At 39.9% G+C, this 11,912-nt stretch overlaps 1 protein-coding gene across 1 annotated transcript; it reads left to right on the top strand.

The window, feature by feature from the left end:
- Window positions 1–1,810: 1,810 nt before the first annotated feature.
- ugt8 (UDP glycosyltransferase 8) lies at window positions 1,811–10,912 on the top strand. The gene is made up of 5 exons (XM_078793387.1): window positions 1,811–2,649; window positions 3,622–3,764; window positions 6,888–6,964; window positions 7,034–7,253; window positions 9,873–10,912. Exons 1-5 carry the CDS (start codon window positions 1,816–1,818, stop codon window positions 10,261–10,263), a joined length of 1,665 nt encoding a protein of 554 aa, XP_078649513.1. The 5' UTR covers window positions 1,811–1,815; the 3' UTR covers window positions 10,264–10,912.
- Window positions 10,913–11,912: the final 1,000 nt, after the last annotated feature.

The raw sequence follows: 11,912 nt of genomic DNA, 5'->3' as shown, positions 1-11,912 counted from the left end.
CTGAAAAGGTTTACAGCAGCAGGATGCGAGCAAAGACGGTCGGAGTAGCGTGGAGAGCTACAACAAACAATGCAGCCACCAACTAGTGAGCACGCACCTGAACTAAATAGAAGGGTAACATAATTAGCAACAGGTGCGAGTGATAAGGGAACAGAAAAGCAGGCAGACAAAACAGGAAACGCTACCAAAACAAAAGCATGAAAACAGGAACCAAGGCATAGAAATATAAACCAAATAAACTGTCACACCGGCGAGCTTGCGGATCGTGACAAGATGATCACGTTATGCTGACGTGTAGTTCTTGCCAGTTTTCTCTTAAACCAAATGCAAAGTCCCTATCCTCCTTATTATAAAAATATAATAATTGAGCAATTATCCGATGTGAAATAACCACAGTAGTTTTGTCAGAAATGTTATTGTTTTGAGGACTGTATATCCCAAATAACTGCATATTACCAAAAGTACCTGACACTATAACAACAGGTTTTATTCTTGTTGACAGTTTTGCTTTGCTTTTTTTAATAAGGCTGTGGAATGATTGTCCCTTACACAGGTCAAAAATGAGATTCTGGGTCAGTTACGATTAAAATACAGCACATGCATACATTTTTATTAAATATTTAATGGTACATTTTCTTCATATTTTGAATTATAAAACCCCAAATGTAATCTCCCTTCATGAGATTGACTTATAACCCCACTTGAGCAAGGCTCCACCTGCTCTCTGCATCGGTTTTGCTATTGCTGTTGGTAGTTGACAGCGGTTTACTTAGTGTGCTTGGTATTTACAATTGGAGCAAAATGGAGCTTGTTGGACCAGTTCATGTATGTGTTGATGTTTGAGATAGTAGAGCTGAGAGAGAGAGAAAATAAAGGCTCTCATAACGTTGAAACGTTGAAGTGCTGCCATTGGTTAGGATGTGGCTGATGCAGCTTGAAGGGATGAGGGTGTGCAGAAAACAACGTATGGTTCAAGTTTGTATATTAATTTAATACCAAGGAGAAAGTTTATTAATAAAGCAGTATCTGAAAAAACAAAATCACTCACTGACTAACTACGGAATCTTGCCACCATCATTTGGACTTGGTTCAGCAAAGAGCAGTAATAGAACAGATATCTTTTCCCACCCCCAAACACAACACATCGAATCGAATACAAGCAGTGCCCACTGAGAAGTTTTTTTGTCCTTGTGGGTCAGTTAACAAAGAAGAAACCAAATTTACAACCAAAATTTGTTCTTTGCACTCTCTGTAACATGGCACTATTGGGAATAAACCTTTAAACTACCGAGGGATGTGAACCTCATCTTGGAAATATTTATTTTTATTAAAAAATCATTGTTGAATAAATGTGTACAGCACCAAATGTCCATGTGCAGTATGTTTTTATTTGAAGTACAGTATCTGTACACTACACTTGAAGAATTGTCTTTATTTGTTATCCCTGATATTTATGTAATTCACATCTTTTACTAATTAGACACCGGTTTTTTTTCGGTTCTTATGTGCTATTTAGAATCAAGGAGTAAAACTAGCTGGTTGTAGTACCTCTGGGAGTGGTTTGCACTAAATAAATAAACCAATACTCCTGCTTGTACTTTAGTTTTTTTGTATTTACAGTTATCTGCCACATTATGTTGTGTAATTACAGTTGTGCGCAGCAAATGTTATCATATGGATTTAAGACTAGGTGTGCTGTAGACTTGATGCTGTAATTTAGGCACTATTGTGAGCTACAGTGCTAACACAAAAAAACTGAAAATGTGTGATTGTGCTGTCCTTATAATTTTGTGCCTTTTTTTTTTCATTTTAGCCATGCTTCTGTCCTCGTCACTACTCCTGCACCTTGGTCTCCTTACCTGGCATGCAAGTACATCATGGGCTGCTAAAATCATCGTGGTCCCACCCACCCTGTTTGAATCACACATGTACATCTTCAATACATTAGCTGTCGCTCTGCACCAGGACGGCCATGAGGTCCATTTTCTTGTCTCTGAGGGTCGTGATGTCGTTGATTCTCCTCACTATAAACTACAGCGGTACCCAGGGATCTTCAACAGCAGCACAGCAGAAAGTTTTATGCAGGCCAAAGTCAGCAACATCTTTGCAGGGCGCCTTACATTTCTGGAGTTTTTTGACATTCTTGAACACTACAGTCAGAATTGTGACTATTCTATTGTAGGCAATACAAAGGTGATGGCCCGTCTGAAGGAGGCTAATTTCGACCTGTTGCTGGTGGACCCTAATGAAATGTGCGGTGTTGTGCTTGCGCACATTCTGGGCCTGAAATATGCAGTGGTCAGCACGGGTTTGTGGTACCCTACGGAAGTGTGCGCTCCAGCCCCGCTTTCGTACGTTCCCGTGTTCAACTCCTTGCTAACCGACCGCATGTCCCTCTTCCAGAGGATCTCCAACACAGCCGTCTATCTCTTGGAGAACTTTGGAGTCAAATTTATTGTGATACCCAAGTACGACCGTATTATGAAGAAACATGGAATAACGCCACAAGTGCCCATGACTGAGCTGGTGCGAGGGAGCCAGATGTGGATGCTGTGCACAGACCTAGCGTTGGAGTTCCCCAGGCCCACCTTGCCACATGTGGTGTACGTCGGAGGCATCCTTAACCGACCAGCCAACCCACTGCCACAGGTCAGTGTTATAAGAGCCACACAGGTCAAAAGTTCTTTGCTGCTGCAGTCTGTTGAAGCTTAAAAATATTGTGTTATTTCTTGTATTTTACTCTTTTAAAGGCTATCCACATGGAAACATTTGTTATCGTTTTAGCCTCTCAAATTATTCTTCAAATTATTCTACGCAATGTAGGCGTAAGGATGGGTTGAATGAACGTAGTAGATACTGCCCTGACAGGGAGGGGCCTCGCTGAAAGCTGAGGGTGACGGCTGCTCGTCCATCGTTCGGGACAAAGACAGTGCAGGTCGTTGGTATCTCCTGTGCGTAGGTTTTTGGAATGCCTCTCCAGCCAACAGGGAGTATTGTGCCCCTGATGTGTGAGGGAGTTAGAATGTAAGTGCAGGGAGAACAACAATTGAATTTCGAATTGCTTAGTGCGAATTCCTCTTTTGTTGAACCACTTGTTGCTAGGCAGAATATTGCGCCCTATTAACAGACACACACTAAGAACATTTCTCTGGTACTGCAGCACTATAAAGGTTATGAGACACATTAATCCTGCACTTGAATCACTGCTATGCAATAAATATAAAAAATATATTGCATAGTAAAACTGTGGCATTAGCCATCTCCGTGCCTGGCCGTCAATGCAGTGTTTGCTTTTGTTTGCTATCAGAAGCCGAAAGCTCATGACACGGGAGTCTCCATACCAGTAGCTAACATCTTACGTTCATGACACTTTTTATTTGTATGACCTTGCACCTCATTAAGTCAAATATGTCAGGTCAGTTCCCACTAAAACAACACCATAAACTATGATGTTGACACGCCATTAAGTCATAAAGATAGAAAGTGCAAACTATTTTGGGAGTGAAAGTCCGATTCTCCAATTTGACTGAAAACTGGTGAAAAGTATGAGCTAAAATTTATTTTATTTGAATAAAGAGTAGACAAAGTTCACCTTTCCTAACTCTTTACCTATTCCCACAGGAGTTTGAGGCATGGGTTAATGATACAGCAGACCACGGCTTTGTTGTCGTGTCCTTTGGCGCTGGGGTCAAGTACCTTTCCCATGACATTGCACACAAACTAGCAGGAGCCCTTGCCAGGTTACCCCAGCAAGTCATTTGGAGGTAAAGTACCTTGTCACTTACTCACTCATCACTCACATCTGTCACATCACTGTCATAATATGAATATTCAAAGCTTAAATTTTCCTGATTTGTCATTTATTGGGTTTAAAACACTTATTAATCTCAATGTTTGTGTTGTACAATACAAAAGTTTGGCTTCAGTGACTCCTGATAAAAGCAAAAATGTGTCTGCCTGTTCTTACTATACTCTTACTTTTTTTTACCAGCTGATTTCAGCCATAACAGACCGAATGACCCCCATTTATCACAGCAAAAAATGCTGGAAAGTCTACTAAGTTAATCATTGTCATACTAACACAAAGCTGTGCAGTATTTACTTTGCAGCTGGTGTTACTTTCAACGATTATACCATGTTTTTGTTCTTTTTGGTCTCCAAGGATCAGGTGAATCGGAATGTGTGTGTGTGTGTGTGTGTGTGAAGAGCCTCATCCCAATCCCATTTGTTTTTTCTGTTAAATTTTTTTACGATTTCGTTTTCTACATTTTACACTTATTTTTACTAGCATAGTGTGTGCTTTATTGGTTAGTAAATAAAATGTTAGTTAAATGCAAAAGTCCTTACATGTACTGATACATTACATCAATGGACAATTTTGCGTAACAAACGTAGCCTGGCTAATTACGTACAAAATCTTCAAGAAATTGTAATGCTTGTGCTTGTGATTACAGAAGGTATATTCACCAGTGCAATTCCAACTGTGTATGTTGTTAAGATATTTTTTATGACGCGCTTACTTTGTTTATACAGTTATTATTTTGAAGGCTGGATGTGTTGAGAATAAACATGCTTTTTGTATTTTTTTCACTGAGAACCTGCATGTCGTCACTTTAGTGTTTGTAATGGGATTCCACCACAATTGAGCGGTCCACGAACTAAATACTTACCCACACGAATGTTCCTTCTCCTCACGATGACGGCGTTTCCACAATAGTCCCCATTTAACAGTAAATTCAATTTTTATTGGCCAATTATGCGATTCTGTTAACACAGAAATACTAATGGGGCCCGATGTGTGTGTGTGTGTGTGAGAAAGGCTTGCATGAGCCTGGGTCACAGAGTGTATACAGGTTTGTGCTCTGCAAATGAATTAATAACAAAGGGTTCAACTTTGGGTAAATGTTTGTGCATAGTCAGCAAGCAGAGAAAAGGTTGAATTCAAATTTAATTTCATGAAATCATTTACCCATCACACTGACCCATTGACAATGACACAAGTAAGAATGTCTTTTTCCATTATTCTTCCATGATAAAATATAAAGACGTCCTCAATGAACCACAGTTCCCCAATGCCAATAGCAGTCATGCAGCCCCAGATCTGGAGTTTGCATGTTCTCCCCGTGCATGCGTGGGTCTTCACATTCAAAAAACATGCTAGGTTAATTGGCGACTCCAAATTGTCCATAGGTATGAATGTGAGTGTGAATGGTTGATTGTCTATATGTGCCCTGTGATTGGCTGGCCACCAGTCCAGAGTGTACCCTGCCTGTCGCTCAAAGACAGCTGGGATAGGCTCCAGCACCCCCATGACCCTTGTGAGGACAAGCGGTAGAAAATTAATGAATTACTGAAGTTGCGAGAGAAGTTTGTTTCATCACAGATTTGCATGTTCTCCTCGTCCATGCATGGGTTTTCTCCGGGTACTCCGGTTTCTTCCCACATTCCAAAAACATGCTAGGTTAATTGGCGACTCCAAATTGTCCATAGGTATGAATGTGTGTGAATTGTTTTTTGTCTATATGTGCCCTGTGATTGGCTAGCGACCAGTCCAGCGTGTACCCCGCCTCCCGCCCGAAGACATCTGGGATAGGCTCCAGCACCCCCGCGACCCTTGTGAGGATAATCGGTAGAAAATGAATGAATGATAAACATATGATTTTTTTCACCCCTCCCACCGCTGATTATTTGTATTCCCAGATTTAATGAAAATTGCTTTGTTTTTTATGTCCTTGGTGACAGTTTGTGCAAACTGTGCAATTCTACTTAAATGGTAGCTTTTCTTAGAATGAACAATACATGTCTTTTTATGGCGTACATCCACTGAGAAAGAAGTGCAATAAGTACAAGTTGATCATTGAATACAGACATGTTCAGTACAACCAAAATGCTATTCCAATACAGGTGGGTCAAGTTGACTATGTTGATGTGTCAATCATGTCATTCTGTTAATGCTTCACATGAAGTTTTTTATTAGCCGGAAACCCAAACTTGAACAGGTTAAAGGAACACACACGCAGACACATGCTGACTCTCACCAATATTGCCAATAAGTCAACATGCACCTAACTGGTTATTTATGAACAGTATAATATATAGTGGATCTTGTCACCATGGTGAAATAATGATTTTGCAATGTTAAGCTTTGCATCCTGAATTTCAGCAATGCCATTTTATATACTGTATGTTTTTGTTGGCACTTCTTTATCAGAAGCTCCATAATCTGTATGCAGCATTCCCGAACCAAGAAACTGAAAAAGAAGAGGGGTGGGAGCGGAAGGGGGGGATCAAGCCAAATGAATCGTGTCATTGATAACTGGGCCACATCAATGTCGGCTTTGATTGGCAGCACAGTGACTTAGTGTTTTGTTGCAGAAAGTGAGATGAAAGAGTTGAGGGAGGGATGTGATTATTGCATCTCTTGTTGCTTTTGTTTGAACATTAAACGCTTTACACGTACATGGCCGTCTGTAAGTTATTGTAGAAGACTAAACAGTTTTGCATAAGGAAATGTTGAACAACTTCCTCATAGTATTTGTGCTTTGTATTAAAGCCCTCTGTCATCCACAAGTTACAGCCAAGTGCTTGTCGATTATAACACATTGCAATAGTTGACCCCCGCTTTCATTGAGAACATTGTGGAACCGATGAGTGCTATCTATAACAGGGATTTTTGTTGCTAAATGAGAGACGGTGAGAGATAATCGCTCACACATCGAGATCTCTAAACTGCGCAAACAAGGAGTTGACAATGTGGGCGGGCCATCCAGGGGCACATTTGATTGGTTAGAGTCACACACATATTGTAACAACACGTACAATAGCTTAACACCAATGATGTCTTATATTTTGTTAAATGACTTTAATTGTTAACCTCTTTTTTTAAGGTTTTCAGGTGTCCCACCCAGTAACCTTGGCAACAACACCAGGCTTGTCGAATGGATGCCTCAGAATGACCTATTAGGTGAGAACATCTCCATTCTTGTGTTTTTTTCCAGTAAACAAATCAACTCATGTCTCCTATTCTTTTAAGGACATGCCAAGATAAGGGCTTTCTTGAGCCACGGGGGTCTAAACAGTATCTTTGAAGCCCTGTATCATGGAGTTCCGGTGGTGGGTGTGCCCCTATTTGGAGACCACTATGACACCATGATCCGTGTGACTGCTAAAGGTATGGGCATCATGTTGCACTGGAAGAGCATGAGTGAAGATGATCTTTACAACGCCCTGGCCACCGTCATAAAGGACACCAGGTGAGAGGCATTTTCAGTATTTTCAGGAGAAAGCACAAAACTATATTAGCACCTGGAATTTTAATTCACCCTTTTTAGTGGCGTTACTGTCGGTTGATATATGTGGGATGCTGGCTAGAGATGTCCAGCCATTATTAGTATTAGTAGAGTATTGTTGATCTAATGCCCTTACATGCTAGACCAGGGGTGGGCAAACTTTTTGACTTGCGGGCCGCATTGATATGACAAAATTTACAGGGGGGGGCAGACTATATATTTTACACGTAACAGTCCACCTGGTATTATTGTATCTGTAAAATTGTCATGCAATCTGCTATTATTATTTATTATTTTATATTTATATTTAAATATTTTAAAAATAATAAAATATTATAATAATTACAATAAAATTACAATAATAATTATTATATTATTATTGTGTAAAATATGCAAATATAACAATAATATTATACATAATTAATATAATAATTAGCATTAATATAATAATTCTAATAATCATAATAGTTCCGATAATAATCTAATAATCTAATAATCTAATAATCTAATAATCTAATAATCTAATAATCTAATAATCTAATAATCTAATAATCTAATAATAATAGTAATAATAATTATTATTATTATGTGCTTGTGTCCCTTTTTTCAGGAGCACTTTGTAAACAACAGACCATGTCAAAAAACGAAATTGATAAAACCATCAAAAGGTTGGCTCAGGCCATGATGCCAGGTTGTATGTTGAGTTTAAATGAAATACTTTGGAAAGATTGGGCTTGCCGTATTCAAACACTTGGTGGGCCGGATGTGGCCCCCGGGCCGTAGTTTGCCCACCCCTGTGCTAGACAGATTTGCTCTGCCAGGGAAAAGTGCAAGATACACCTTCCCTGTTCTATTTGAGCCAGACCGGAGCAATGTTAGGGACACAGTAAAGAAGAAAAGAAGAAGAAAAAAAACTTTGTAGGGACAAAAACAGCAGTAACAACAATTCCCATGACAACAACAGTGACAACCAGGACTGCATCAGTTAAATGTCAATGATGGCTCCAAAGGGTCACAATGGAGACGATATCACTGAAATGAAACAGTCAAACTTCTCAGTGGTAATGGTAACAATGAAGACATGAACCATGATAGTAAACAGAATTACAGCGATACAGTTGCAGTAATTACAATCTCATTGCTTGACATCATTATTCCTGTAATAATAGCATATATAGCTATTATCAATATCTATTACCAATAGCATAAAGACATCATGGATAAGTCGGTGGATTGTGCAGAGAAGTACCCATGTGCTGTGAGTGCGCATATGGATGTGTGTATTTCTGTTGGTGTGTATGTACATATACATGTGCGTAAATGTGCGCATATGTGTGAACGTGTATGTGTGAATGTGTAATTGTCACTGAGAATTGAAAAAAGGAGAGGGACTGCCTCCTACCACCCAGTAAACCTCGGCCCGCGCACCAAGGCCAAGCTCCCACCGCCAGAGAACCACCGGCCCCACGGGTGCATGCAATACCGATATCAATTGATACCAATTTCCTCTATTGGTCTCCAGCCAATCAGGTCTATATACCTATAGAAAAACAACCATTGACATTCATACCTATGGACAATTTGGAGTCACCAATTAACCTACCATGTTTTGGAATGTGGGAGGAAACCGAATAGACACACGTGGTGACAATCGTGGAAATTATTTGATTGTGCTAGAGAGGCGAGTCTCTTCATGTATATAAAAACACAGCTCTTGGGGTCACATTGTACTGAGCAGCCAGAACATACTGTAGATGTGTGGCTATTTTAACCTCTATCACAGTTAACTGATGAGTGAATTTCCACAAAGGAGTCGTTATTCCAAAAAGGAATATTTTCATAGAGCATAGAAAACCTGTTTAACAACCTTCTAAATGCAGTTTTTGACATTATTACGACCTTCTCGACATAGACTAACACTCTTGTAGTGACTTATACATTTAACATTACCGAATATAGTACACATAATAAGAGTAAATAAGCTGTTTAAAGGAGACCTATTATGCTTTTTCTCCTTTTCTGGCGATACGTGTAGTTAAAATGTTGTATTCTCGTGTTAAACGCTGCCAAAGATTCAGATAATGAGGTTTGCGCATTTGGAAGCGAGCCCTGAAAGAAGTTTGGGATGGCTCAAAATGCTCAGTTTCAAAAGGCGTGGTAAAACTTCCTTATGTGGTTCATAGTTAGGAAGCACTTTGGGCGTGTGACCAATTCCAGTGGAGTGGGCATGCCCGAAGGCGGGCCGTGGGTGGAATATTAAAATTAAAACAAACCATTTTGGCAGGAAGCACAAATCTAAAACATTTTCTGTGCAGGTTATTGTGTGTATCTCCTCTATAGGAGACCACAACTCAATACAAAGTTGTGTCTGTTGTGAGATAATCCAAAACTTGAATAAAAGCCTGCTGTCCTGGCGATCAATTCTGTACTTCTACTTTGTATATGCTTGAAAATGCTTATTTTAGCCCAAAAATGTCACATTTGCTTCAAAATACATATTTGACTAACAATATTGAAATTGTGAAGTGGTGAGCGATGACGGTATTTGTAAAAACATGTAATATTTTGTTGTGGCTTTCGCAGGTACCGCCAGCGAGCACAGCTTCTCTCCACCATCCACAAGGACCAGCCGGAACACCCTGTGTCAAGAGTGGTCTACTGGATCAATTACATCCTCCGTCACAACGGCACCGAACACCTGCGTGCCGCTGTATACGACATCTCCCTCTACCAGTACTTCTTGCTGGATGTGCTCTTTGTCATAGGAGCTGCCTTGGTCATGGGTAACTTTGCCGTGAGGCATCTGGGACGATTGCTGCGTGCAAAGTGTAGTGACCATAGTAACATAGTAAGTGACCAAGTAAATGGTATTTCCAGGCAGGAGGGCAACATGATCAACGGCCACTGCCACTCCGTGGCCAACGGTAAACACAAACGCAACAACTCCTTAAAAAATGAGAAGAAGGTGAATTAATGTCTGCAAATGGCCAAGGTGGACAAGGAGGCAGTTGCTTAAGTGTGCAGCCCTCTGGTCGGCATGGTGCCTTCATAAAAGCCAAGGAAAGTCCGTCGTTAGGTCTGCATAATGAGGCAACTGCCACTCACAGTGAGGTTAACAGATGATACAAAATATGGGTATGGAACAAGGTGTTGTGTGCGCTCTGGGTGTGTGTTTGTGTGTGTGTGTGCGCACGCGTCTGTGTGTGTCCATTGATGTGAATTTAAAATCCAAACACCGATGGCGTCAGCACATCACCAAATTGGAACAGTGAGGATGAAACACTTCTCCTCTCCACTACTCCTGACCTCCGAACGATGGAATGACGATGAAGAAGTGACACGTGAACTTTGTGAACTATTTTAACTATTTATTTTTTCTTATCCTTTAACTACAAGGCTTCCCAAGTATCGGCTTAACTCTAAATTTATTTATTACTGTACAAACAGGATACATATAATGAACTTTTAAAAATACCTTATTTTAATTTATTTAATGGACTCAGCATGATGGGGGGTATACAGTCCCTCCATGATCCGCATTGTCATGAAGAGCTGATGTATGACGATTTGCTTTGTGTCTGATATATTGTTCGTGTCAAGGTAGTGAATTATCTTTAAGTTAGTGTACAAATGTGTAAACGTGAAAAGTGTATTTTTGAAGGTGCATATTTATAGATATTTGCTTATTAAAGTGGCCCCCACGAAAAGTGGAGATCTACTGAATAATGTGTGAATTCCACAGTGTAGTCTCTTCAACATTTCATGCTATATTTTTGATTTTAAAATGTTTCGCCTCGATTTCAACCTGTTTTTCTTTTTGTCATATGTTGTAAATACAACAGTGTAAACAATATACTAATGTTAAATAAATCTCTTTTCTTTGCATGAATCACAGAAGCTTGCTTTATTTATAAAGTCATGGAAATGGGACTATCCCATTTGTGGCATTCACTATGGGTTGGGCTCAAAGTACTTTGGAAGACCAGATATCCTAAACTTTTTATAATCATTAGACAAATCATCAATGATATACAATAGCAACAATAATAATAATAATGTATTTACTTTCAAGGAACCCAAGGACACTGTACATAGACCAAGGGTGCATGTTTTGACCAATTTTCATTCGTTTGTGTGCAGTGGTTTAGGAGTTACCTTACACAGTCATAAAAAAATAATCAGGACACACTAAATGTAGCACTATATTTCACCAACTGTACCTGCACTTATGGAGCAAATGTTTGTGCACATGTTTGACAGTGATATCTCAGTTTTGATAGAGGAAGAGTCATGTTTTTGCCTGGAATTGTTACCACACTACAAGAGGCTATTTAGGTATCAGATGGTATAATCATTTAAAGTAGCCAGCAGCACACAGATAGGGTTATCTAATGCTGAATGCCTACGCTGAGTGAAGCTGGGGTAACATAACACCCACCTTGGTACCCAGCCTTCTCTCACTGAGCCTGTGTTAATTATTCACACTGCCTGTTGGAAGGGCCTGCGGACCTCTTTCTCTCACACTCGCCAGCATCTGCAGCTATGTTTAATTTACACTCTTCAAACTGTTTTCCTTTGTGGTCACTGCCGGAGCAATGTATTTGCTGAGACAGCAAGCAGGTG

The sequence above is a fragment of the Doryrhamphus excisus genome, linkage group LG9, assembly GCF_037039965.1.
Source record: "Doryrhamphus excisus strain RoL-2023G ecotype Guam linkage group LG9, RoL_Dexc_Guam_v1.1, whole genome shotgun sequence".
NCBI lineage: Eukaryota > Metazoa > Chordata > Actinopteri > Syngnathiformes > Syngnathidae > Doryrhamphus > Doryrhamphus excisus.
This window is presented reverse-complemented; position numbering and strand designations above follow the sequence as displayed.

What these genes read in the sequence shown, in the direction of transcription:
- ugt8 (XM_078793387.1), top strand. Translation starts at nt 1,816, where the DNA reads ATGCTTCTGTCCTCGTCACTACTCCTGCACCTTGGTCTCCTTACCTGG. An exon ending in CAGCCAACCCACTGCCACAG is followed by an intron (nt 2,650 to 3,621) that starts GTCAGTGTTATA and finishes CTATTCCCACAG; the next exon opens with GAGTTTGAGGCATGGGTTAA. An exon ending in ACCGTCATAAAGGACACCAG is followed by an intron (nt 7,254 to 9,872) that starts GTGAGAGGCATT and finishes TGGCTTTCGCAG; the next exon opens with GTACCGCCAGCGAGCACAGC.